This window comes from Bombina bombina, chromosome 5, assembly GCF_027579735.1.
Source record: "Bombina bombina isolate aBomBom1 chromosome 5, aBomBom1.pri, whole genome shotgun sequence".
Classification (NCBI taxonomy): domain Eukaryota; kingdom Metazoa; phylum Chordata; class Amphibia; order Anura; family Bombinatoridae; genus Bombina; species Bombina bombina.
Genome location: NC_069503.1, coordinates 380,185,547 through 380,213,420, shown reverse-complemented (window position 1 = coordinate 380,213,420; position 27,874 = coordinate 380,185,547). Strand labels below are relative to the sequence as shown.

The following is a 27,874-nucleotide window of genomic DNA, read 5'->3' as shown; positions in this document are numbered from 1 at the left end:
TAAAACCGATTGTTCGACACTCTCTAACATGGTGGACAGATCACCATCGTTTAATTCAGGGGGCTTCTTTTGTGCTTCCGACCTGGACTGTAATTTCAACAGATGCAAGTCTCACAGGTTGGGGAGCTGTGTGGGGATCTCTGACGGCACAAGGAGTTTGGGAATCTCAGGAGGTGAGATTACCGATCAATATTTTGGAACTCCGTGCAATTTTCAGAGCTCTTCAGTTTTGGCCTCTTCTGAAGAGAGAATCGTTCATTTGTTTTCAGACAGACAATGTCACAACTGTGGCATACATCAATCATCAAGGAGGGACTCACAGTCCTCTGGCTATGAAAGAAGTATCTCGAATTTTGGTTTGGGCGGAATCCAGCTCCTGTCTAATCTCTGCGGTTCATATTCCAGGTGTAGACAATTGGGAAGCGGATTATCTCAGTCGCCAAACGTTGCATCCGGGCGAATGGTCTCTTCACCCAGAGGTATTTCTTCAGATTGTTCAAATGTGGGAACTTCCAGAAATAGATCTGATGGCGTCCCATCTAAACAAGAAACTTCCCAGGTATCTGTCCAGATCCCGGGATCCTCAGGCGGAGGCAGTGGATGCATTATCACTTCCTTGGAAGTATCATCCTGCCTATATCTTTCCGCCTCTAGTTCTTCTTCCAAGAGTAATCTCCAAGATTCTGAAGGAATGCTCGTTTGTTCTGCTGGTAGCTCCGGCATGGCCTCACAGGTTTTGGTATGCGGATCTTGTCCGGATGGCCTCTTGCCAACCGTGGACTCTTCCGTTAAGACCAGACCTTCTGTCACAAGGTCCTTTTTTCCATCAGGATCTGAAATCCTTAAATTTAAAGGTATGGAGATTGAACGCTTGATTCTTGGTCAAAGAGGTTTCTCTGACTCTGTGATTAATACTATGTTACAGGCTCGTAAATCTGTATCTCGAGAGATATATTATAGAGTCTGGAAGACTTATATTTCTTGGTGTCTTTCTCATCATTTTTCCTGGCATTCTTTTAGAATACCGAGAATTTTACAGTTCCTTCAGGATGGTTTAGATAAGGGTTTGTCCGCAAGTTCTTTGAAAGGACAAATCTCTGCTCTTTCTGTTCTTTTTCACAGAAAGATTGCTATTCTTCCTGATATTCATTGTTTTGTACAAGCTTTGGTTCGTATAAAACCTGTCATTAAGTCAATTTCTCCTCCTTGGAGTTTGAATTTGGTTCTGGGAGCTCTTCAAGCTCCTCCGTTTGAACCTATGCATTCATTGGACATTAAATTACTTTCTTGGAAAGTTTTGTTCCTTTTGGCCATCTCTTCTGCCAGAAGAGTTTCTGAATTATCTGCTCTTTCTTGTGAGTCTCCTTTTCTGATTTTTCATCAGGATAAGGCGGTGTTGCGAACTTCTTTTGAATTTTTACCTAAAGTTGTGAATTCCAACAACATTAGTAGAGAAATTGTGGTTCCTTCATTATGTCCTAATCCTAAGAATTCTAAGGAGAAATCGTTGCATTCTTTGGATGTTGTTAGAGCTTTGAAATATTATGTTGAAGCTACGAAATCTTTTCGTAAGACTTCTAGTCTATTTGTTATCTTTTCCGGTTCTAGAAAAGGCCAGAAAGCTTCTGCCATTTCTTTGGCATCTTGGTTGAAATCTTTAATTCATCTTGCCTATGTTGAGTCGGGTAAAACTCCGCCTCAGAGAATTACAGCTCATTCTACTAGGTCAGTTTCTACTTCCTGGGCGTTTAGGAATGAAGCTTCGGTTGACCAGATCTGCAAAGCAGCGACTTGGTCCTCTTTGCATACTTTTACTAAATTCTACCATTTTGATGTATTTTCTTCTTCTGAAGCAGTTTTTGGTAGAAAAGTACTTCAGGCAGCGGTTTCAGTTTGAATCTTCTGCTTATGTTTTTCGTTAAACTTTATTTTGGGTGTGGATTTTTTTCAGCAGGAATTGGCTGTCTTTATTTTATCCCTCCCTCTCTAGTGACTCTTGTGTGGAAAGATCCACTTCTTGGGTAGTCATTATCCCATACGTCACTAGCTCATGGACTCTTGCTAATTACATGAAATAAAACATAATTTATGTAAGAACTTACCTGATAAATTCATTTCTTTCATATTAGCAAGAGTCCATGAGGCCCGCCCTTTTTTTGTGGTGGTTATGATTTTGTATAAAGCACAATTATTCCAATTCCTTATTTTATATGCTTTCGCACTTTTTTTCTTATCACCCCACTTCTTGGCTATTCGTTAAACTGAATTGTGGGTGTGGTGAGGGGTGTATTTATAGGCATTTTGAGGTTTGGGAAACTTTGCCCCTCCTGGTAGGAATGTATATCCCATACGTCACTAGCTCATGGACTCTTGCTAATATGAAAGAAATGAATTTATCAGGTAAGTTCTTACATAAATTATGTTTTTCACTAAGTTGCATGCTGCTCAGTATAGAGAAAATGTATGTACTAGTTATCCTTATTTTTATTTTTTATTTTTACTTTTCTCTGTTTTTCTCTTTATTGTTCATCCATGACTTATCATATATATATACAGGGAATGCAGAATTATTAGGCAAGTTGTATTTTTGAGGATTAATTTTATTATTGAACAACAACCATGTTCTCAATGAACCCAAAAAACTCATTAATATCAAAGCTGAATAGTTTTGGAAGTAGTTTTTAGTTTGTTTTTAGTTATAGCTATTTTAGGGGGATATCTGTGTGTGCAGGTGACTATTACTGTGCATAATTATTAAGCAACTTAACAAAAAACAAATATATACCCATTTCAATTATTTATTTTTACCAGTGAAACCAATATAACATCTCAACATTCACAAATATACATTTCTGACATTCAAAAACAAAACAAAAACAAATCAGTGACCAATATAGCCACCTTTCTTTGCAAGGACACTCAAAAGCCTGCCATCCATGGATTCTGTCAGTGTTTTGATCTGTTCACCATCAACATTGCGTGCAGCAGCAACCACAGCCTCCCAGACACTGTTCAGAGAGGTGTACTGTTTTCCCTCCTTGTAAATCTCACATTTGATGATAGACCACAGGTTCTCAATGGGGTTCAGATTAGGTGAACAAGGAGGCCATGTCATTAGATTTTCTTCTTTTATACCCTTTCTTGCCAGCCACGCTGTGGAGTACTTGGACGCGTGTGATGGAGCATTGTCCTGCATGAAAATCATGTTTTTCTTGAAGGATGCAGACTTCTTCCTGTACCACTGCTTGAAGAAGGTGTCTTCCTGAAACTAGCAGTAGGACTGGATAGTTGAGCTTGACTCCATCCTCAACCCAAAAAGGCCCCACAAGCTCATCTTTGATGATACCAGCCCAAACCAGTACTCCACCTCCACCTTGCTGGCGTCTGAGTCAGACTGGAGCTCTCTGCCCTTTACCAATCCAGCCACGGGGCCATCCATCTGGCCCATCAAGACTTACTCTCATTTCATCAGTCCATAAAACCTTAGAAAAATCAGTCTTGAGATATTTCTTGGCCCAGTCTTGACGTTTCAGCTTGTGTGTCTTGTTCAGTGGTGGTCGTCTTTCAGCCTTTCTTACCTTGGCCATGTCTCTGAGTATTGCACACCTTGTGCTTTTGGGCACTCCAGTGATGTTGCAGCTCTGAAATATGGCCAAACTGGTGGCAAGTGGCATCTTGGCAGCTGCACGCTTGACTTTTCTCAGTTCATGGGCAGTTATTTTGCGCCTTGGTTTTTCCACACGCTTCTTGCGACCCTGTTGACTATTTTGAATGAAACGCTTGATTGTTCGATGATCACGCTTCAGAAGCTTTGCAATTTTAAGAGTGCTGCATCCCTCTGCAAGATATCTCACTATTTTTGACTTTTCTGAGCCTGTCAAGTCCTTCTTTTGACCCATTTTGCCAAAGGAAAGGAAGTTGCCTAATAATTATGCACACCTGATATAGGGTGTTGATGTCATTAGACCACTCCCCTTCTCATTACAGAGATGCACATCACCTAATATGCTTAATTGGTAGTAGGCTTTCGAGCCTATACAGCTTGGAGTAAGACAACATGCACAAAAAAGGATGATGTGGTCAAAATACTCATTTGCCTAATAATTCTGCACTCCCTGTATATATATATATATATATATATATATATATATATATATATATATATATATATATATATATAAAATATGTCAATAACATATAACACTGAATGTTTATGTTCTTTTACGCTTGTATAATTTAACAGTGTATCATCCTATAGAGTTAATAATAATTTTGGCTTCCACAACTGAGCCTAAGCGATTAATTAATTACCTAAGACCAACCTACCTCTCTCCAATTGGCTATACTAGCCTATTTAGGCTCACCTGTGGCACCCAAATCACTATCTCTGAAGAAGCGCATGTGACATGCTGAACTACTATTCTGAAGAATAAACTCTACTTGCACTGGCTACGTGTCCGGACTTGTTCTCTTTTTTCTATTATGTATATATAACCTCAAAGACAAAATGACAATAAGAAAAAACTCTTTAATAATGCAAAAAATCACAGAATGTAAATGATACTTATCTTGTGAGCAGCAAAAGAGAAAGAGGAGGATTAGGGACTATTTGGACAGTATATGGACACTATGACACTTCTCATTTGTTAATTTCATCTGCTCATTTGAATAACTGTTTCTCATTGGTTGTTATCTTATTCATTGTTTTTGTTGCCACCCGTTTTAATTTTTCATTATGTCTGTAAAAAGCTGTATAAGTAGTAAAAGAGAAGGAAAGCAAAATAGGAGTCTCTGTGCTTGTAATAAAATTATATTCATTCTCTTAGTATTCTTTGTAGAATAGAACACCAAGGTATGCTCCGGAGCAGCACTACTGGAAGGTAGCTGATGATGGGTAGTGGCACATATATGCCGCTTGTCACTGGCTCACCCAATGTATTCATGTAGCTCTCAGTAGTGCATTGCTGCTCTTTCAGCAACGGATACCAAGAGAATGAGGCAAATTTGATAAAGGAAGTAAATTTGAAAGTTGTTTACAATTGTATGTCATGTCTGAATCATATACTGTATATGTATCTTGGGTCTGAATAGTTCTAATAAAGCCGAAATATAAAATTATTTATAACCCCAAAAATATATATATATATATATATATATATATATATATATATATATATATATACTAGTCCTAAAGCCCGTTTACACGGGACATTTTTTGCAGTACTGTGGTCCTACCCCTTGCTCTCTCTCCCTCCCCCTCTCTTTTGCTCTCTCTCTCCCTCCCCCTCTCTTTTGCTCTCTCTCTCCCCCTCTCTTTTGCTCTCTCTCTCCCCCCTCTCTTTTGCTCTCTCTCTCCCGCTCTCTTTTGCTCTCTCTCTCCCCCCCCCTTTTGCTCTCTCTCTCCCCCTCTCTTTTGTGCTCTCTGCCCCTCTCTTTTGTGCTCTCTCTCGCTCCACCTCTCTTTTGCTCTCTCTCCCCTCTTGATTTTGCTCTCTCCCCCTTCTATTTTGCTCTCTCTACCCTTTCTTTTGCTCTTTCCCCTCTCTTTTGCTTCCTCTCTCCCCTCTCTCCCCCCTTTCTTTTGCTATCTCTCCCCCCTCTCTTTTGCTCTCTCTCCCCCCTCTCTTTTGCTTTCTCTCCTCCCTCTCTTTTGCTCTCTCTCCCCCCTCTTTTGTGCTCTCTGTCCCCCCTCTCTTTTGCGCTCTCTGTCCCCCCTCTCGTTTGCGCTCTCTCCCCCCTCTCTTTTGCGCTCTCTCCCCCCTCTCTTTTGCGCTCTCTCCCCCCCTCTCTTTTGCGCTCTCTCCCCCTCTCTTTTGCGCTCTCTCCCTCCTCTCTTTTTCTCTCTCTCCCCCCTCTATTTTGCTCTCTCTCCCCCTATATTTTGCTCTTTCCCCCCCTATATTTTGCTCTTTCCCCTCGCTTTTGCTCTTTCCCCTCTCTTTTGCTTCCTCTCTCCCCCCTCTCTTTTGCTCTCTCTCCCCCTCTCTTTTGCTCTCTCCCCCCTCTTTTGTGCTCTCTCTCTCCCCCCTCTCTTTTGCTCTCTCTCTCCCCCTCTTTTGCGCTCTCTCCCCCTCTTTTGCACTCTCTCCCCCTCTTTTGCGTTCTCTCCCTGCTCTCTTTTACACTCTCTCTCTCCCCTCTCTTTTGCGCTCTCTCTCTCCCTCCTCTCTTTTGCACTCTCTCCTCCTCTCTTTTGCGCTCTTTCCTCTCTCTATTTTGCGCTCTCTCTCTCACCCTCTCTTTTGCGCTCTCTCTCAACCTCTCTTTTGCGCTCTCTCTCTCCTCTCTTTTGTGCTCTCTCCCCCCTCTCTTTTGTACTCTCTCTCCCCCCTCTCTGTTGCTCTCTTTCCCCTCTCTTTTGCTCTCTCTCCATCCCTCTCTTTTGCTCTTTCTCTCCACCCCTCTCTTTTGCTCTCTCCCCTCTCTTTTGCGCTCTCTCTCTCCCCCCCTCTTTTACTCTGTCTCTCTCCCCTCTCTTTTGCTCTCTCTCTCTCCCCTCTCTTTTGCTCTCTCTCTCCATTCCTCTTTTTTGATCTCTCTCTCCATCCCTCTCTTTTGCTCTCTCTCCACCCCCTCTTTTTCTCTCTCTCCCCCTCTTTTTCTCTCTCTCCCCCTCTTTTTCTCTCTCTCCCCCTCTTTATTGCTCTCTCCCCCCTCTCTTTTGCTCTCTATCCCCCTCTCTCTCCATCTCCCCCTCTCTTCTTTTGCTCTGTCTGCCCCCTCTCTGCTTTTGCTATCTTTGCCCCCTCTCTTTTGCTCTCTCTCTTTCTCCCTCTTATTGTCTCTCTCCCCCTCTCTTTTTCTCTCTTCCCTCTATTTTGCTCTTTCCCCTCTCTTTTGCTCTTTCCCCTCTCTTTTGCTCTCTCTCCCCCCCCCCCTCTCTTTTGCGCTCTCTCTCTCCCCCCTCGCTTTTGTGCTCTCCCCCCCTCTTTTGCTCTGTCTCTTTCCCCTCTCTTTTGGTCTCTCTCTCCATCCCTCTCTTTTGCTCTTTCTCTCTCCCCCCTCTCTTTTGCTCTCTCTCTCTCTCCCCCCTCTCTTTTGCTCTCTCTCTCTCCCCCCTCTCTTTTGCGCTCTTTCCCCCCCGTCTCTTTTGCTCTGTCTCTTTCCCCTCTGTTTTGCTCTCTCTCTCTCTCCATCCCTCTCTTTTGCTCTTTCTCTCCATCCCTCTCTTTTGCTCTCTCTCTCCCCCCTCTCTTTTGCGCTTTCTCTCTCCCCCTCTCTTTTGCTCTCTCTCTCCCCTCTTTTGCTCTCTCTCTCTCCCCTCTTTTGCTCTCTCTCTCTCCCCTCTTTTGTTCTCTCTCTCCATCCCTCTTTTTTTATCTCTCTCCATCCCTCTCTTTTGCTCTCTCTCCCCCTCTCTATTACTCTCTCCCCCCTCTCTTTTGCTGTCTCTCTCTCCATCTCCCCCCTCTATTCTTTTGCTCTCTCTCCCCCCTCTCTTTTGCTCTCTCTCTTTCTCCCTCTTATTCTCTCTCCCCCCTCTCTTTTTCTCTCTTCCCTCTATTTTGCTCTTTCCTCTCTCTTTTGCTCTTTCCCCTCTCTTTTGCACTCTCTCTCTCCCCCCTCTCTTTTGCACTCTCTCTCCCCCCTCTCTTTTGCGCTCTCTCTCCATCCCTATCTTTTGTTCTTTCTCTCCATCCCTCTCTTTTGCTCTTTCTCTCCATCCCTCTCTTTTGCTCTCTCTCCCCCCCCCTCTTTTGCTCTCTCTCCCCTCTCTTTTGCTCTCTCTCTCTCCATCCCTCTCTTTTGCTCTCTCTCCCCTCTCTTTTGCTCTCTCTCTCTCTCTCCATCCCTCTCTTTTGCTCTCTCCCCCCTCTCTTTTCTCTCTCTCTCCCCCCTCTCTTGCTCTGTCTCTTTCCCCTCTCTTTTGCTCTCTCTCTCCATTCCTCTCTTTTCTCTCTCTCTCCCCCCTCTCTTTTGCGCTCTCTCTCTCCCCCTCTCTTTTGCTCTCTCTCTCTCCCCTCTCTTTTGCGCTCTCTGTCCCCCCTCTCTTTTGCTCTGTCTCTTTTCCCTCTCTTTTGCTCTTTCTCTCCATCCCTCTCTTTTGCTCTCTCTCTCCCCCCTCTCTTTTGTGCTCTCTCTCCCCTCTTTTGCTCTCTCTCTCCCCTCTTTTGCTCTCTCTCCCCTCTTTTGCTCTCTCCCCTCTCTTTTGCTCTCTCTCCATCCCTCTTTTTTGATCTCTCTCTCCATCCCTCTCTTTTGCTCTCTCTCCCCTCTCTATTGCTCTCTCCCCCCTCTCTTTTGCTGTGTCTCCCCCTCTCTCACCATCTCCCCCTCTCTTCTTTTACTCTCTCTCCCCCCTCTCTTTTGCTCTCTCTCTCCCTCTCTTTTGCTCTCTCTCTCCCTCTTATTGTCTTTCTCCCCCCTCTCTTTTTCTCTCTTCCCTCTATTTTGCTCTTTCCCCTCTCTTTTGTTCTTTCTCCTTTTCTTTTGTGCTCTCTCTCTCCCCCCTCTCTTTTGCGCTCTCTCTCTCCCCTCTCTCTTTTGCGCTCTCACTCCCCCCCCTCTTTTGCGCTCTCTCTCTCCCCCCTCTCTTTTGCTCTGTCTCTTTCACCTCTCTTTTGCTCTCTCTCTCTCCATCCCTATCTTTTGCTCTTTCTCTCCATCCCTCTCTTTTGCTCTCTCTCTCCCCCTCTCGTTTGCTCTCTCTCCCCGCCCCCTCTTTTGCTCTCTCTCTCCCCTCTCTTTTGCTCTCTCTCTCCATCTCTCTCTTTTGCTCTCTCCCCTCTTTTGCTCTCTCTCCCCCTCTCTCTCCCCATCTCCCCCCCTCTTCTTTTGCTCTCTCTCTCCCCCCTCTCTTTTGCTCTTTCTCTTTCCCCTCTCTTTTGCTCTTTCCCCTCTACTTTGCTCTCTCTCCCTCCTCTCTTTTGCTCTTTCCCCTCTCTTTTGCACGTTCCCATCTCTTTTTGTCTCTCCCCCTCTCTTTCTATCTCTCTCCCCTCTCTCTTGCGCCGACGGCACCTGACCCCTCCACTGCCATGCCACACCACGTCCGGCCACGCCCTTGCCCAAGTCCGACCACTTTCGCCACACCGTGCCCCGCAAACAGCAGATCAGGTAAGGCCAGGTGTGTTTGTCCTGTGCTGTCTCTACTGCGCATGACAGCTTCGGACAAACACACTTGGCCTTTTATATTATAGGATATATATGTATTTATATGTGTGTGTATATATGTGTGTATATATGTGTGTGTGTGTTTTACCGCTACCTTATTTTCTGAATAACTGTTTTAAAGGGACATTAAAATGTTTTGTTAATCATGACATTAATGGTTGCATTGTAACAGATCGGCATAAAGAAATACATTATTAGTAAAAAAATAATTAAACATCTGGATTGTCTGCAATCCCAAAACACACTCATTGAAAAGCTTGTTGTGTGGTGTTTATCTAATCTTCGTTGCTGTGGCCAGTCAGGAACAGTTTAAAGTGAACTCGTGCATCTATCAATGTTCTGAATTCCACTGAATGCACTGCACCCCAGTTTCCCGACTTTGTACTTAAACCTCACTGTAGTGTTTCCCTAGTTCCTCAGAAGTATATATTTCTTTTGCAAGATGTACCGAGTCCACGGTTTTATCCTTACTTGTGGGATATTATCCTTCCTAACAGGAAGTGGCAAAGAGAGCACCCACAGCAGAGCTGTCTATATAGCTCCCCCCTTAACTCCACCCCCCAGTCATTCTCTTTGCCGGCTCTAAGCAGGAAGGGTAAAGTGAAAGAGGTGATAAACTGTTAGTTTTTATTTTTCTTCTGAGAAGGAACATCTGTTGCGCAACTTGGACGTGGTTCGTGTTTTGAAGTTTTATTTGCAAGCAACGAAAGATTTTCGTCAAACATCTTCTTTGTTTGTTGTCTATTCTGGAAAGCGTAGAGGTCAAAAGGCTACGGCTACCTCTCTTTTCTTTTGGCTGAAAAGCATCATCCGTTTGGCTTATGAGACTGCTGGACAGCAGCCTCCTGAAAGAATTACAGCTCACTCTACTAGAGCGGCGGCTTCCACATGGGCTTTTAAAAATGATGCTTCTGTTGAAAAAATTTGTAAGGCTGCGACTTGGTCTTCGCTTCATACCTTTTCCAAATTTTACAAATTTGATACTTTTGCTTCTTCGGAGGCTATTTTTGGGAGAATGGTTTTGCAAGCAGTGGTGCCTTCCTGTCTTGTCCCTCCCTTCATTCGTGTCCTAAAGCTTTGGTATTGGTATCCCACAAGTAAGGATGAAACCGTGGACTCGGTACATCTTGCAAAAGAAAACAACATTTATGCTTACCTGATAAATTTCTTTCTTTTGCGATGTACCGAGTCCACGGCCCGCCCTGTCTATTCAAGACAGATAGTATTTTTTATTGAAAACGTCAGTCACCTCTGCACCTTATAGTTTCTCCTTTTTCTTCCTTGGCCTTCGGTTGAATGACTGGGGGGTGGAGTTAAGGGGGGAGCTATATAGACAGCTCTGCTGTGGGTGTCTCTTTGCCACTTCCTGTTAGGAAAGATAATATCCCACAAGTAAGGATGAAACCGTGGACTCAGTACATCGCAAAAGAAAGAAATTTATCAGGTAAGCATCAATTTTGTTTTTATACATGAATTATATGTATAATATATTGATTATTTTTTATTCTGAACAGGTAAAGGACATTTTGAAAGGATCACTGAGGTTCAACCAGAGTCTCCTGGAGGCTGAAGAGAACGAAGAGATTACAATCACTGATGACCATTATTGCTCTAGCTTGCAGAGAAAAGCAGATTTCAATGACTTCATCAAGGGACAAAGTGATAAAAACCAGGTACTTAAAGAGTGCCAGTACTAATTGTATCTGTAAATCAATTAACGCCATATTTTTATTTTACAAGGATCAACAAGTCTCTTTTGCAGTTTTCCATTTGTCTTTGTGACAGAAAGCTACTGAGTAGGATAATCTTGCCTGATATTCCCTGTCCCTGAGATTATTAGTTGCAAAGCAAAAGTGAGGAAAAAAAGTATTGTAGCATAGCAACCATGTTATATTTTTTTCTCCTAATGTTTAACAAAGCCGATACCTTGACTCTAGTAGGAAAACTATGCAAGGTAACCTTCAGCTGTAGAGCTATTGATCGCTTATCAGCAGGTATTGCAGCTGTTGTGCCTGTGAGTTATAGGAATATATCATCTTATTTTAGACATTGTAATGTGTGTAATTTCACGTGTGGAATTTTAATATTTCATTACTCTATTGTCCCTCATTAGCCATTTTCCCAAAATTCACTGTTATGACATACTATAACCGTAGAGGGAGAGCGGGGGCAAATCGCTACAGCCTCCACCATTGTTTCAACTCTGAATAGATAATAGTTAAACATACAGATAAATAAAACAAATAGAATGTGAACAAATAACTATTTACTTTTACATTTTCTTCCCAACTTTGTTAGCCTCTTTGATCTTACATAATTAATAAATATCTACATTTCTAACGGTATGTATATTTTTACATACTAGCTCTACCTCACTATAGCCTAGATGCGCGTGCGCAATATATAACCAGACATTACAAGGGACTGGTTATTGCTACTGTGAGCTCGCAGTAGCAATTAGCGCTTATAAAACTAACCAAAGATTAGATCTCTGGTTAATTTTAGTCCACCTAATGCCCCCAAAATCAAGTGTAAAATACTTTATTAAAAACTAAAGATAGTAGCATCTTTATATTTTAATAATGTAACTGCACTTAGCGGTTTGTCTGGGCTAAAGTTGGTGGCTTAACATTGCAGTCTTTTGGAAGTGTGTGTTCCCTGTAAATATATATGTATAACCTTATATACATATATATTTATGTGTTAATATGTGTATATAAACATATTAACCCATATATATATATATATATATATATATATATATATATATATATATATATATATATATATATAAAAGCATATACATATATATTTACAATTTTCTGCCATCTATGCGCAACTTACCCCCTTTGCTGCGCCACGTTCTCATGCTGTGTCACACGGCATGAGAACGAGGCTCCCATTGGTGCCTAAGGAAGCGCGCTCTTGTATTACTCAGTGGAGCACAAATATCGCTTTTGCAAAAGCGATATTTCTTCTGTTATGTGTGATCAGTCCACGGGTCATCATTACTTCTGGGATATAACTCCTCCCCAACAGGAAATGCAAGAGGATTCACCCAGCAGAGCTGCATATAGCTCCTCCCCTCTACGTCAGTCCCAGTCATTCTCTTGCACCCAACGACTAGATAGGATGTGTGAGAGGACTATGGTGATTATACTTAGTTTTTATGACTTCAATCAAAAGTTTGTTATTTTACAATAGCACCGGAGCGTGTTATTACTTCTCTGGCAGAGTTTGAGGAAGAATCTACCAGAGTTTTTTTACTATGATTTTAACCGGAGTAGTTAAGATCATATTGCTGTTCTCGGCCATCTGAGGGAGGTAAAAGCTTCAGATCAGGGGACAGCGGGCAGATGAATCTGCATTGAGGTATGTAGCAGTTTTTATTTTCTGAATGGAATTGATGAGAAAATCCTGCCATACCGTTATAATGACATGTATGTATACATTTCAGTATTCTGGGGATGGTATTTCACCGGAACTACTCTGTTAAAAGTCACTAATCCTTTTAATAAGTATTTATCATGTTAAACGTTTTTGCTGGAATGTAGAATCGTTTACATTTCTGAGGTACTGAGTGAATAAATATTTGGGCATTATATTCCACTTGGCAGTTGTTTGCTTTTAATTGTGACAGTTTCGTTTCTCTTCACTGCTGTGTGTGAGGGGGAGGGGCCGTTTTTGGCGCTCTTTGCTACGCATCAAAAATTTCCAGTCAGCTACTCTTATATTTCCTGCATGATCCGGTTCATCTCTGACAGATCTCAGGGGTCTTCAAACTTCTTTGGAGGGAGGTAGATTCTCTCAGCAGAGCTGTGAGAATTTTATATTGACTGTGAATAAAAACGTTGCTCTGTAATTTTTTATGTCAAATTTAATTATTGTTATTTTACTAATGGGAACAAACCTTTACTAAAAGTTGTGTTGTTTTAAAGTTTGATGCTATAACTGTTTTTCAGTTCATTATTTCAACTGTCATTTAATCGTTTAGTACCTCTTTGAGGCACAGTACGTTTTTGCTAAAAAAGATTATAACCAAGTTGCAAGTTTATTGCTAGTGTGTTAAACATGTCTGACTCAGAGGAAGATATCTGTGTCATTTGTTCCAATGCCAAGGTGGAGCCCAATAGAAATTTATGTACTAACTGTATTGATGCTACTTTAAATAAAAGTCAATCTGTACAATTTGAACAAATTTCACCAAACAGCGAGGGGAGAGTTATGCCGACTAACTCGCCTCACGCGGCAGTACCTGCATCTCCCGCCCGGGAGGTGCGTGATATTATGGCGCCTAGTACATCTGGGCGGCCATTACAGATAACATTACAAGATATGGCTACTGTTATGACTGAAGTTTTGTCTAAATTACCAGAACTAAGAGGCAAGCGTGATCACTCTGGGGTGAGAACAGAGTGCGCTGACAATACTAGGGTCATGTCTGATACTGCGTCACAGCTTGCAGAGCATGAGGACGGAGAGCTTCATTCTGTGGGTGACGGTTCTGATCCAAACAGATTGGATTCAGATATTTCAAATTTTAAATTTAAATTGGAGAACCTCCGTGTATTACTAGGGGAGGTTTTAGCAGCTCTCAATGATTGTAACACCGTTGCAATACCAGAGAAATTGTGTAGGTTGGATAAATACTTTGCGGTACCGGCGAGTACTGACGTTTTTCCTATACCTAAGAGACTAACTGAAATTGTTACTAAGGAGTGGGATAGACCCGGTGTGCCGTTCTCACCCCCTCCAATATTTAGAAAGATGTTTCCAATAGACGCCACCACTCGGGACTTATGGCAAACGGTCCCTAAGGTGGAGGGAGCAGTTTCTACTTTAGCTAAGCGTACCACTATCCCGGTGGAGGATAGCTGTGCTTTTTCAGATCCAATGGATAAAAAATTAGAGGGTTACCTTAAGAAAATGTTTGTTCAACAAGGTTTTATATTGCAACCCCTTGCATGTATCGCGCCGATTACGGCTGCGGCAGCATTTTGGATTGAGTCTCTGGAAGAGAACCTTAGTTCATCTACGCTAGACGACATTACGGACAGGCTTAGAGTCCTTAAACTAGCTAATTCATTCATTTCGGAGGCCGTAGTACATTTAACCAAACTTACGGCTAAGAACTCAGGATTCGCCATCCAGGCACGTAGGGCGCTGTGGCTAAAATCCTGGTCAGCTGATGTTACTTCTAAGTCCAAATTACTTAATATACCTTTCAAGGGGCAGTCTTTATTTGGGCCCGGTTTGAAAGAAATTATCGCTGACATTACAGGAGGTAAGGGCCACGCCCTACCTCAAGACAAAGCCAAAGCTAAGGCTAGACAGTCTAATTTTCGTCCCTTTCGGAATTTCAAAACAGGAGCAGCATCAACCTCCACTGCACCAAAACAGGAGGGAGCTGTTGCTCGTTACAGGCAAGGCTGGAAACCTAACCAGTCCTGGAACAAGGGCAAGCAGGCCAGGAAACCTGCTGCTGCCCCAAAGACAGCATGAACCGAGAGCCCTCGATCCGGGACCGGATCTAGTGGGGGGCAGACTTTCTCTCTTCGCCCAGGCCTGGGCAAGAGATGTTCAGGATCCCTGGGCGCTAGAGATCATATCTCAGGGATACCTTCTAGACTTCAAATTATCTCCCCCAAGAGGGAGATTTCATCTGTCAAGGTTGTCAACAAACCAGATAAAGAAAGAAGCGTTTCTACGCTGTGTACAAGATCTGTTATTAATGGGAGTGATCCATCCGGTTCCGCGGTCGGAACAAGGACAAGGGTTCTACTCAAACCTGTTTGTGGTTCCCAAAAAAGAGGGAACTTTCAGGCCAATCTTAGATTTAAAGATTCTAAACAAATTCCTAAGAGTTCCATCGTTCAAAATGGAAACTATTCGGACAATCTTACCCATGATCCAAAAGGGTCAGTACATGACCACAGTGGATTTAAAAGATGCTTACCTTCACATACCGATTCACAAAGATCATCACCGGTACCTAAGGTTTGCCTTCTTAGACAGGCACTACCAGTTTGTAGCTCTTCCATTCGGATTGGCTACGGCTCCAAGAATCTTCACAAAGGTTCTGGGTGCCCTTCTGGCGGTACTAAGACCGCGAGGGATTTCGGTAGCTCCGTATCTAGACGACATTCTAATACAAGCTTCAAGCTTTCAAACTGCCAAGTCTCATACAGAGTTAGTTCTGGCATTTCTAAGGTCGCATGGATGGAAAGTGAACGAAAAGAAGAGTTCTCTTTTTCCTCTCACAAGAGTTCCATTCTTGGGGACTCTTATAGATTCTGTAGAAATGAAGATTTACCTGACAGAAGACAGGTTAACAAAGCTTCTAAATGCATGCCGTGTCCTTCATTCCATTCAACACCCGTCAGTAGCTCAATGCATGGAGGTGATCGGCTTAATGGTAGCGGCAATGGACATAGTACCTTTTGCACGCCTACACCTCAGACCGCTGCAATTGTGCATGCTAAGTCAGTGGAATGGGGATTACTCAGATTTGTCCCCTACTCTGAATCTGAATCAAGAGACCAGAAATTCTCTTCTATGGTGGCTTTATCGGCCACACCTGTCCAGGGGGATGCCATTCAGCAGGCCAGACTGGACAATTGTAACAACAGACGCCAGCCTACTAGGTTGGGGCGCTGTCTGGAATTCTCTGAAGGCTCAGGGACTATGGAATCAGGAGGAGAGTCTCCTTCCAATAAACATTCTGGAATTGAGAGCAGTTCTCAATGCCCTTCTGGCTTGGCCCCAATTAACAACTCGGGGGTTCATCAGGTTTCAGTCGGACAACATCACGACTGTAGCTTACATCAACCATCAGGGAGGGACAAGAAGCTCCCTAGCAATGATGGAAGTATCAAAGATAATTCGCTGGGCAGAGTCTCACTCTTGCCACCTGTCAGCAATCCACATCCCGGGAGTGGAGAACTGGGAGGCGGATTTTTTGAGTCGCCAGACTTTTCATCCGGGGGAGTGGGAACTTCATCCGGAGGTCTTTGCCCAAATACTTCGACGTTGGGGCAAACCAGAGATAGATCTCATGGCGTCTCGCCAGAACGCCAAACTTCCTCACTACGGGTCCAGATCCAGGGATCCGGGAGCGGTTCTGATAGATGCTTTGACAGCACCTTGGAACTTCGGGATGGCTTATGTGTTTCCACCCTTCCCGCTGCTTCCTCGATTGATTGCCAAAATCAAACAGGAGAGAGCATCAGTGATTCTAATAGCGCCTGCATGGCCACGCAGGACTTGGTATGCAGATCTAGTGGACATGTCATCCTGTCCGCCTTGGTCTCTACCTCTAAGACAGGACCTTCTGATACAGGGTCCATTCAAACATCAAAATCTAACTTCTCTGAAGCTGACTGCTTGGAAATTGAACGCTTGATTTTATCAAAACGTGGTTTTTCTGAGTCGGTTATTGATACCCTGATACAGGCTAGGAAGCCTGTTACCAGAAAGATTTACCATAAAATATGGCGTAAATACCTATACTGGTGCGAATCCAAACGTTACTCCTGGAGTAAGGTTAGGATCCCTAGGATATTGTCCTTTCTACAAGAAGGTTTAGAAAAGGGTTTATCAGCTAGTTCATTAAAGGGACAGATTTCAGCTCTGTCCATCTTGTTACACAGGCGTCTGTCAGAAAATCCAGACGTCCAGGCCTTTTGTCAGGCTTTAGCTAGGATCAAGCCTGTGTTTAAAGCTGTTGCTCCGCCATGGAGTTTAAACTTAGTTCTTAACGTTTTACAGGGTGTTCCGTTTGAACCCCTTCATTCCATTGATATAAAATTGTTATCTTGGAAAGTTCTGTTTTTAATGGCTATTTCCTCGGCTCGAAGAGTCTCTGAGTTATCAGCTTTACATTGTGATTCTCCTTATCTGATTTTTCACTCAGACAAGGTAGTTCTGCGTACTAAACCTGGGTTCTTACCTAAGGTAGTCACTAACAGGAATATCAATCAAGAGATTGTTGTTCCATCCTTGTGTCCAAATCCTTCTTCAAAGAAGGAACGTCTTCTACACAATCTGGATGTAGTTCGTGCCCTCAAGTTCTACTTGCAGGCAACTAAAGATTTTCGCCAAACTTCTTCCCGGTTTGTCGTTTATTCTGGACAGAGGAGAGGTCAAAAAGCTTCTGCTACCTCTCTCTCTTTTTGGCTTCGTAGCATAATACGTTTAGCCTATGAGACTGCTGGACAGCAGCCTCCTGAAAGAATTACAGCTCACTCCACTAGAGCTGTGGCTTCCACTTGGGCCTTTAAGAATGAGGCCTCTGTTGAACAGATTTGCAAGGCTGCAACTTGGTCTTCGCTTCATACTTTTTCCAAATTTTACAAATTTGACACTTTTGCTTCTTCGGAGGCTATTTTTGGGAGAAAGGTTCTTCAGGCAGTGGTTCCTTCTGTATAATGAGCCTGCCTATCCCTCCCGTCATCCGTGTACTTTTGCTTTGGTATTGGTATCCCAGAAGTAATGATGACCCGTGGACTGATCACACATAACAGAAGAAAACATAATTTATGCTTACCTGATAAATTCCTTTCTTCTGTTGTGTGATCAGTCCACGGCCCGCCCTGTTTTAAGGCAGGTAAATATCTTTTAAATTATACTCCAGTCACCACTTCACCCTTGGTTACTCCTTTCTCGTTGATTCTTGGTCGAATGACTGGGACTGACGTAGAGGGGAGGAGCTATATGCAGCTCTGCTGGGTGAATCCTCTTGCATTTCCTGTTGGGGAGGAGTTATATCCCAGAAGTAATGATGACCCGTGGACTGATCACACAACAGAAGAAAGGAATTTATCAGGTAAGCATAAATTATGTTTTTGCGCTTCACTTGTAAGCTAGCCCTATGTATTTATACCCCACAAAAGGGTAAAACACACAGGTAAAACTCTGCTTAGCATTGCAGATCCCAGGTAAAAACAGATGGTGGTTTTTGGCTACAGTTCCTTATTGGCTCTCTTGTCATGTTGTGCTCAGTAGCTGATATTCATGAGTTAAACACAAAGGGCTAGATTACCAGTGGAGCACAGAAATATTAATGTTATTGTGTTAATTTAGCTTTATTACAACTATATTACAATACATTTAAAAGGAATTCATAAATGAAATGTTTGACATCCGATGTGGAGCATCCTCTTCTGATGACAACTAACACAGAATGAAGATACCTTTAAGTGACGTCATCCAAGATGGCGTCCCTTCAATTCCGATTGGCTGATAGATTTCTATCAGCCAATCGGAATTAAGGTAGAAAAAATCCTATTGGCTGATGCAATCAGCCAATAGGATTGAAGTTAAATCTTATTGGCTGATCCAATCAGCCAATAGGATTGAGCTTGCATTCTATTGGCTGTTCCAATCAGCCAATAGAATGCAAGCTCAATCCTATTGGCTGATTGCATCAGCCAACAGGATTTTTTCTACCTTAATTCCGATTGGCTGATAGAATTCTTGGATGACGTCATTTAAATGTACCTTCATTCTGTGTTAGCCATCGTCAGAAGAGGATGCTCCGCGTTGGATGGCTTGAAGATGGACCCGCGCTGGATGGATGAAGATAGAAGATGCCGTCTGGATGAAGACTTCTGCCCGTCTGGAGGACCACTTCGCCCGGCTTGGATGAAGACTTCTCCCGGCTTCGTTGAGGACTTCAGCCCTGTTGGATGACTCCCGGTAAGGTGATCTTCAAGGGGTTAGTGTTAGGTTTTTTTAAGGGGGTATTGGGTGGGTTTTAGAGTAGGGTTGGTTGTGTGGCTGGTGGGTTTTAATATTGGGGGGGTTGTACTTTTTTTTTAGAGGTAAAAGAGCTGATTACTTTGGGGTAATGCCCCGCAAAAGGTCCTTTTAAGGGCTATTTGTAATTTAGTGTACGGTAGAGCTTTTTTTATTTTGATAGGGGGGCTTTTTTATTTTGTTAGGGGGCTTAGATTAGGTGTAATTAGTTTAAAAATCTTGTAATTTGTTTTTTATTTTCTGTAATTTATTGTTGTTGTTTTTTGTACTTTTAATTTAATTTAATTGTATTTAATTTAGGAAAATAATTTAATTGTAGTGTAGTGTTAGGTGTAATTGTAACTTAGGTTAGGTTTTATTTTACAGGTACTTTTGTATTTATTTTAGCTAGGTGGTTATTAAATAGTTAATAACTATTTAATAACTATTCTACCTAGTTAAAATAAATACAAACTTGCCTGTAAAATAAAAATAAACCCTAAGCTAGATACAATGTAACTTTTAGTTATATTGTAGCTATCTTAGGGTTTATTTTACAGGTAAGTATTTAGTTTTAAATAGGAATAATTTAGTTAATTATAGTAATTTTATTTAGATTTCTATTTATTATATTTAAGTTAGGGGGTGTTAGGTTTAAGGTTAGACTTAGGTTTAGGGGTTAATAACTTTAATATAGTTGCGGCAACGTTAGGGTCGGCAGATTAGGTGTTAATAAATGTAGGTAAGTGGCGTTGATGTTAGGGCCGGCAGATTAGGGGTTAATATTTCACTAATGTTTGCGAGGCGGGAGTGCGGCGGTTTAGGGGTTAATATGTTTCTTATAGTGGCGGCGACGTTGGGGGCAGCAAATTAGGGGTTAATAAATGTAGGTAGGTGGTGGCGACGTTGGGGGCGGCAGATTAGGGGTTAATAAATAAAATGTAGGTGTCGGCAATTTTGAGGGCAGCAGATTAGGGGTTTATAAGTGTAATGTAGGTGGCGACGGTGTCCGGAGCAGCAGATTAGGGGTTAATAATATAATGTAGGTTGCGACGATGTCGGGGGCGGCATATTAGGGGTTAATAAGTGTAAGATTAGGGTGTTTAGGCTCGGGGTTCATGTTAGGGTGTTAGGTGTAGACATAAAATGTATTTCCCCATAGGAATCAATGGGGCTGCTTTTTGGCAGGTGTTAGACTTTTTTTCAGCCGGCTCTCCCTGTTGATTTCTATGGGGAAATCGTGCACAAGCACGTTACACCAGCTCACCGCTAACGTAAGCAGCGCTGGTATTGGAGTGCGGTAAGGAACAAAATTTTGCTCAACGCTCACTTCTTGTCTGGGTTGTAAAAACCCGTAATACCAGCACTGTCTGTAAGTGAGCATAAACTGCTCGTTAGCACCGCATAGCCTCTAACGCAAAACTCGTAATCTAGGTGAAAGTTTGTCAAAGGGGATAAATCACATTTAAAACAAAGGTCCCCCAGCTCCTCACATAAAATTGCCCTTTTTTTGGGCCTAACTCATGCATGATGAAGGGCTGAGATAGGCTTGAAACATGGAGGACTTTTGTTTTATATGTGGCTATTTGAGACTTGTAAGTCTCCTCCTTGTGCTTCTATAACAAGTGCTGTCTCCATTCCTGCTTTTGTGAGTGTTACTTAATCTAAGAAGGCACCCAAGGGGCAGGTACAAAATGTATATTAGAGCATTGCAGGTAAATATCATGTTTACTGTCCCTTTAAATTCTGTATTATTTGTGTTAAATATTTCTGACAAAAAACTTAGATTTGAGGAAAAGCAAGGCATCTGCAAGGGATCTCTGCAGAATGTTTCTTTTATCTCTTTTAAATAATGTGTCTTTTTTATTATTAATATGTTTTGTTTTACATTTGATTTTTAAGAAGAGAACTATGTCAATTGAAGACATATGGCATTGTGTCTGAGGTCATTATCAGAGCTACTGGAAATATAGTTATGTCATTATTCATTTAGTCAGCAGCAGGGAAAGTGGGGGAAAACATGCTTTATGTCACTGTGAATATTTTAAATGCTAGACAAGCTGACCTCTGAAAAACATACTCTGTGTTTTTTGTTGTTTTTTTTTTTTAACCACATCAGATTTTTGTGTTTATTTTAAGAAGTGTATATGCGCTGATCTTTTGGTTAAAATCTTTGATTTAATCCTGGACTACAGCCATGTTTATGCTTTTGGCGTAAAACCAATAATCGTTACAGAATCTGTTAGAAATAATAACAGTTTCATTGCCTGAAGAAAAAATGAAAACATAAAATTCAAGTTGTATTTCTTTCTGATTTTGGTCATTTTAAATGTATAATCAAAATTATTATTACCATAATCATCATCTTCATGAGTACTATAAGGTGACAGTGGACTTTTGGACCCTACTGTGTGCATATATATATTTTCCCTATGGTCTTTGCACCCAGACTGGTCTAGAATTAACTGACTGATTCACTGAAAGCTGTACAGCTGTCTGTGAGTGCTGTTGAGTACCCAGGGCTGTAAGTTTTGCAGTGGTATGGAATGTGTACCCGGTCCAGTTTGAGTGCAGTCTATTTCTGTGTTTTGTAAGTGTCTAGAGAAATTTCAAAAGGCCTGTATCACCCTTGTTTATATATCAGTTTGTTGGGGGCAAACATGAATTGTATGGCTGTAAGTTAGGGACCCAATGAGGAAGAGATCTTTATGTGATCCTGCGTCATTTGGCCAAATACTGCAACAAACGCTTCCATTTTGCTTTGAATCTGTGTGTTTGCAATAGTTCAGGACGTATTTTCTCCATTTTGAAATGTACTTCTCTACATGATGGTTGGTTTCCAATAAAGTATCTGTATCCTAGGACTGGCTGGGGGGTTCTTCTTGGTTGTTTCCCCAGCCTGGTGGTTCTCCTTTAGGCACAACCAGGTAACTGTGTGCATGGACTTAGAATTTAGAATCTCTTGTACTGAGAGGGCCGCAGTACAGGTGCTGATATCCACTATATGCCAACAATTTGAAAAAATAATTGCTCTATATAAACTACAGCCTTGAGGTAATGGCCTTCTTATTAGATAGGGGGAAAGCTACAATAGTCTTCTTTATTGTAGCCCTGAGCCCAGTATTACTTCTTCTATTCTGTATGTAATGGTCAGATGTTTGGAGCATATTGTGCACATGTCACAGCATGCTAATATATAAAATGATACCAGTCCCTTTACTGTTTGCAATACTGAGGATTCTTGTTCAGAATGTGAAACTATGGATACAGAAGCACCTTTTATCCTGTTACTAGTTTTTTATTCAAAATATTATAAAGACTCTTGGTCTAGAAGGCTAGCCATCTATCTTCAATATTAAAGTCAAACCTAGCATTGTAATACAAGTTTACAAATGTTCATGATATCAGGACAATATACATATATACTACAGGAAAGTTTTACTCAGTGAAAAGCATTACTTGGCTAAAAAGAAGCTGCACCCGCCATAGAACAAGCAAACAAGTTATTGAGCTGGTTGTTCGTTCCTGTGAGTGCGCTTCTCTCTATTATGTCTACCTAAGAGAAAAAGAGGCAACCAGACGTGGACTCCTTGCTCAGTGTGCTTAGAGGAATAAGGCTGCACCTCACTGACTAGGCCCAACAAAGGCCAAAATTATTGTCTGGAGTTGCCGTGTTCCTTGTTCAGAGAGGAATTGCCTGGTATTTTGGTGCTAAACTGACTGTAATAAGCGGGATTAGACTGATCTACTACAGGAGAGTTCTACTCTGTGAAAAGCATTACTGGGCTAAAAAGAAGCTGCAGCCTGTTGGTAAATCACAATAGAACAAGCTAACAAGTTATTGGACTGGTTGTTCGCTCCTGAGAGTGCGCTTCTCACTGTGTGTATTATGTCTCCATAAGGGATAAAAGGGCAACCAGATGTGGACTCCTTGCTCAGTAGAGGAATATGGCTGCACCTCACTGACGAGGGCCAACAAAGGCCAAAACAATCATCTGGGGTTGCTGAGTTCCTTGTTTAGAGAAGAATTACCTGGTATTTCTTCGCTGGACTGACCATAATAGGCGAGATCAGACTGATATACTACAGGAAATTTCTACTCTGTGAAAAGCATTACTGGGCTAAAAAGAAGCTTTTAAAGTACAAGTTCCAGCCATATTGGGCATTTCAGGAGTAAATAGGCATAGGCACAGGAGCATCTGATTGTGCTTTTTTTCTGGCATTGTCTTATAGCTGTCCTTCCAAAATCTCAGTTACACCATTTTGGAACGTAACTCTTATATTTGATGCACTTCTAAAAGCATATTTTGAACCAAATTTAAAGAAATGTAGTTTGTACTTCATGAAGTTAAATTGGAAACGTGTTTAAAATCACATGTTCTGCCAGAATCTTAAAAGAAAAAATGTGGGTTTCATGTCCATTTAAGAAAGGAGGAAACTATTTGTGTGTGATTCCACAAGGATATTGTCATGGTCTTTCCCCAACACATATTACAATTTCAACCTGGTTAGTGCAATGTGTTTCCATTGCTATTCAATTTAAAGGGGGTTCAGTACCAGAGCAGCCCAGGAGCAGTTTAAATGTCCTCGGCAAGGGAAGGAGGTGCTTCAAGCAGCAGTATGAAAGGCCTGTAATACTTTATTTTCTCATGACAAGTTAAATATTTGACAAGCACGGACAACAAACTTTGTGAGTCTATTGAATTCTGCAATGTTTAAATAAATATATAGTTTTGTGTTCATACCCACCGATTATTTGAATAGCTTGTATAATCTAGACAAGCCAAAATGAGAAATGAAATCCAAAATATATAAAGTTTATATCTCGGCTTATATCCTAGCTAATACCAGGACTACTTCCCTAGCCTTCAAATGAGGGAGCCGCATAGAAAGAGAGAAAGTACAATAATAAATGGTGGAATTATATGACATGCAATGTTTGCCAGTGCTCACACTTCATCTTACCACAGAATAGGTAATAGAAGTTTGCAGCTTATATTCAGTTTGCCGTTTCTTTTAGTGCTATTGAAGCTTAAATGATACTATTCTTCAAGTCTGCACATAATACATTGCGTCCAGGACCTTGTGGTATTTATGTGCTTAATTCTTTATATCATCTGTCTTTTCTTACATCAGATGCTAATTTTGAAAACATGTAATCAAACATATTGATGGCAGCAATTTGTGAAAGCTTCTCTGACACGGACATATTTTATGAATAATAAACATCAAAATGCTTTCAGTTTCCAAAATAACCTTGGAGGAAAGATTTCTGTTCTACCTAGATTTATAAAGACAAATATGACATGTGATTGTCAGCAAACCACTGAATTATAAATATTTCTGCCATAAAAACCTAGAAAGCACACTTTTTATTGTCACTTTTTAAACATTTTGGTGACTGCAATATTTTAAACCATTTACTGCCAGAGAAGACCCAAGTGCATTGCCATATATTGGGTTTGCAACCTTTCATGGTAGCCAAGGGGTTAATAGTTTAATCCTTTGTCTGTTTTTTCATAGGGAAACATCTAACTACAGCTAATAAAGCAATATGAATCCCAAAACTTTTCTTTTATGATTCACAAAGAGCATATACTTTTCAACAACTTTCCAAAGTACTTCTGTTATCTAATTTGCTTTATTATCCTTGCTGGCAAGAATACTTAGGTAGGCTCACGAGCAACAAAAGGACTTCTGGGAGCTAACTGCTGATTGATTGATGCATATCTATGCCTCTTGTCATCAGCTTATTTGATGTGTTCAGCTAGTAGTGCTTTGCTGCTCTTTCAACAAAGGATACCAGGAGAGCAATGCAAAATTGAAAACATGTAAATTGGAAAGTTGTTTAAAATTGTATGCTCTATCTGACCCATGAAAGATGATATTTTGTGTTTACTGTCCCTTTAATCATCATATTTACTATCAGTAAACTGTAGCAGATCTGCCAAATTCAAAACATATTTCATAGTGTGCATTGATTTGAATATATGATGATGCCATGAAAAGCATTGTCTCATAATATTATCTTTAATCAAATGTATTTTTTTTACACGTTGGACCAAAAAATTAACGTCATCATGACAAACATGACTCATTTCACCAATGCACTTTGTTTTACATAGGTACAATTTCCCAAATCCGGAATTCTAAAATCCAGAAATATTCAGAAATCCAGACTTTTTCATTCATATTTTTTTTAAATAAAATTATTAAAAAATTATAATTTTTTCCCTTAAGTAACAATCTTCTCTGCCTGTGTCTTTGGTTCGGTTTTTCTGTTCCAAAAAGCAAATACTAGTCTGTATTTATTTAAAACAATAACTATTACCTTTCTGATTACAGCACTGTACTATGTTACTAATGGTACTATGTATACAAAAGTACTACCTTTAGGTTGCATGTATAAGCTGTATTATTACATGTAAATATTGTGTAAATGACATATGATATTATTGTTTACATTTGGTCCCATTAGGGTCGCCACATTTCTGGGGGGGGGGGATAATGTCTGTGTTCATTTGCATACATTTGCATAAATAATTATACAGCATAACATAGGAACTAAAACTGCCAGGACTGGAATTAAATAACCATTGCTTTACAATTAGATTATAGCACAATTAGAAGAAGTTTCCCCATTATATAATCTTTATTTCTATATTTATTCTTCATTTTCAACTTTGACCTGAGCCTTAAAAATACCAGCCGTGTCAGTAAAATACTGGATAGGTGGTTCCCTAGGTCCCATCCCCTCTCCAAGCTGTTCCATTTTACATATGCAAATTAGCCAAAGTTTTAAAATCAAAACAATTCCAAAATCAAAACCTTTTCCAGTCCCAAGCAGTTTGGATAAAGGGTTTACAATATGTAGTGTACATTACCATATGAATCCTCTCATGTTTCACCTGAGTCTCTGTTAAAGGGATGTGAAACCACACATTGTTCTTTAATAATTCAGGTAGAGCACACAATTTTAAAATAAGTTTCCAATTTTCTTTATTATCAAATTTGCATTGTTCTCATGGTTTTGGTTATTGAAGTGCATACCTAGGTAGGCAGCATGCACATGTCTGAAGCACTATATGCTACGTTTACTGCTGCATGCTCTTGCAAATAATATTGTTAAAAGCATTGTTGTAATACTGCTGCCATAAAGGGCACGCTCCTGAATCATGAGAGAGAAAAAAATGTGAGCTTCATGTACAGTTAAGAGATGATTTTGGTCAGTGTTTTTGGACATGGTTCATATCAAAATATATGTTTCTACATGATTTGCAGATATTCATACCCTTCTGGTAGGTTTTATTTGTTATCCATACAAAAAACGTGTGCTAAGTTTTGCAGATATCTGAATATATTTAAGCTTTATGTCAATTCATATCTCTTTTATTAGACTGCAGCTGATAGCCCTGGAAATACGGACAGCAGACACTCAGATGATTATATTTTGATCTCCGAGGAAGGTGAAGCTGGCCCAGTGCTGATGGAATCTTTGCATGAACACAAAAGTGCAGCAGAGACCAATACAGCTCCAAGCCGTCCTTCATTGGTCTTCACTGACCCACTAATGGGTGGCAGAACTATGTCGTCCAGTAACCTTAGTTCCAGCCCAGATGATGACAGCAGCAACCACAGCAAGGATTCAGACTTTACTATTGTTAGTCCGTTAGATCTTTAATTGTTCTCTTTATTTGTTTCTATTTTGAAAGAATCTTTGTAAACTAGCAGCTAGTTTCATACCTGATAATAAATGTATGGAGTACTTTTATTATCACTGGTTATCAGGAAGTCTAAAAAACAACTACTAGTCATTTATGCAGGCTGTAATTCAGAGCACAAATGAAAGCATGATATAAAAATCTTGATTGCCTTACATATATATTGATCAGGTTTATCTGCTAATGTATGCAACTTATGGAAGAAATATGCAGTTACATTATACATACTTTAAATTTGATCTAATCTCATGCTTGCACTAGCAAGAGAAGGATTAAAATGAGAAAAAAAAATCTCAATTGAAAAGCCATACACTTATGTAGCTTTGTTCCATTTTACATAAGTCAATTAGGTTATTTTCCATTAACGACCCGCCACTCATGGTGAAATCAGAAGGCCAGCAGATGGCGCTATAGAGTTTTGGTCCGCCCCTTGTAAACTTCACTCCCCAAGCTTCACTTGTTGTGGATGCTAGAGGGTTGGTGGACACGCCCCACTAAGTGTGACAAGCGTAAGAGCAGGAAAAGGGAAAAGGGATTCAATAACGCAAGAGGAAAGTTATGCTTCTGAAAATAATGGTACTTTTCTATAAATGGACCAAAACTCTATAGCACCATCTGTTGGCATTATGTATTCATTAACAGAGTAGCGGAGTGTTGATGGAAAAGTACCGTAAATGATTATTACAATATATATAAATTTAACCACGACACAGTAGACGTATTTTGTCCAGGTGAACATTATACCAACATCTCATTGTTAAAATATAGCTTTTTGCAACAAAACGTTGATCTGGAGACTGCAGTTTTCCATTCTACAGATGTACAGTACAGTTTTTATAAATATACCAGCATACACATGATTAATTGTATTGAAGGGTAATGGTACATGAGAGTTTACACCGTTGTATAGTAGCTATGTTGTATTTCTCTTAAAAATGATGTATACTATAAAAAAAATGTTACTTTATGCAGTTAATGTTTAAATAGCTTGCAAACCACTGTATTGCATTTTAGAAATATTAATCATAAACTAATTATATTAGTTAGTACTAATAAATCTAATTTAATACAGATCTGGTATATACAGATAAATTACTGTGATAATTACATATCTGTTTTATGATAACATTATAGACTTGCAGTGCTTTCAAATATTTTTGTCATTCAGAAATAAGAGTACATATTACAGTTTATCTCTAACTATATATATTTATATTTGCAGATTCCCACTCATTATAGCAGTGTACATTGCCAGATTAAAGGGACAGTCTACACCTTAGTCATCTTAAAATCTTACCTTAGAC

At 40.6% G+C, this 27,874-nt stretch overlaps 1 protein-coding gene across 3 annotated transcripts in view; it reads left to right on the top strand.

The window, feature by feature from the left end:
• The window catches only part of TBC1D5 (TBC1 domain family member 5), a 1,730,009-nt gene extending 1,702,656 nt beyond the window's left edge, over positions 1-27,353 (top strand). For all 3 annotated transcript variants that reach the window (XM_053714215.1, XM_053714214.1, XM_053714216.1), the window contains 2 exons: positions 10,629-10,787; positions 26,246-27,353. In XM_053714215.1, coding sequence (XP_053570190.1) covers positions 10,629-10,787; positions 26,246-26,530 — 444 coding nt within the window. In that variant the 3' untranslated portion in view covers positions 26,531-27,353. The remainder of the gene's footprint in view (positions 1-10,628; positions 10,788-26,245) is intronic.
• Positions 27,354-27,874: the final 521 nt, after the last annotated feature.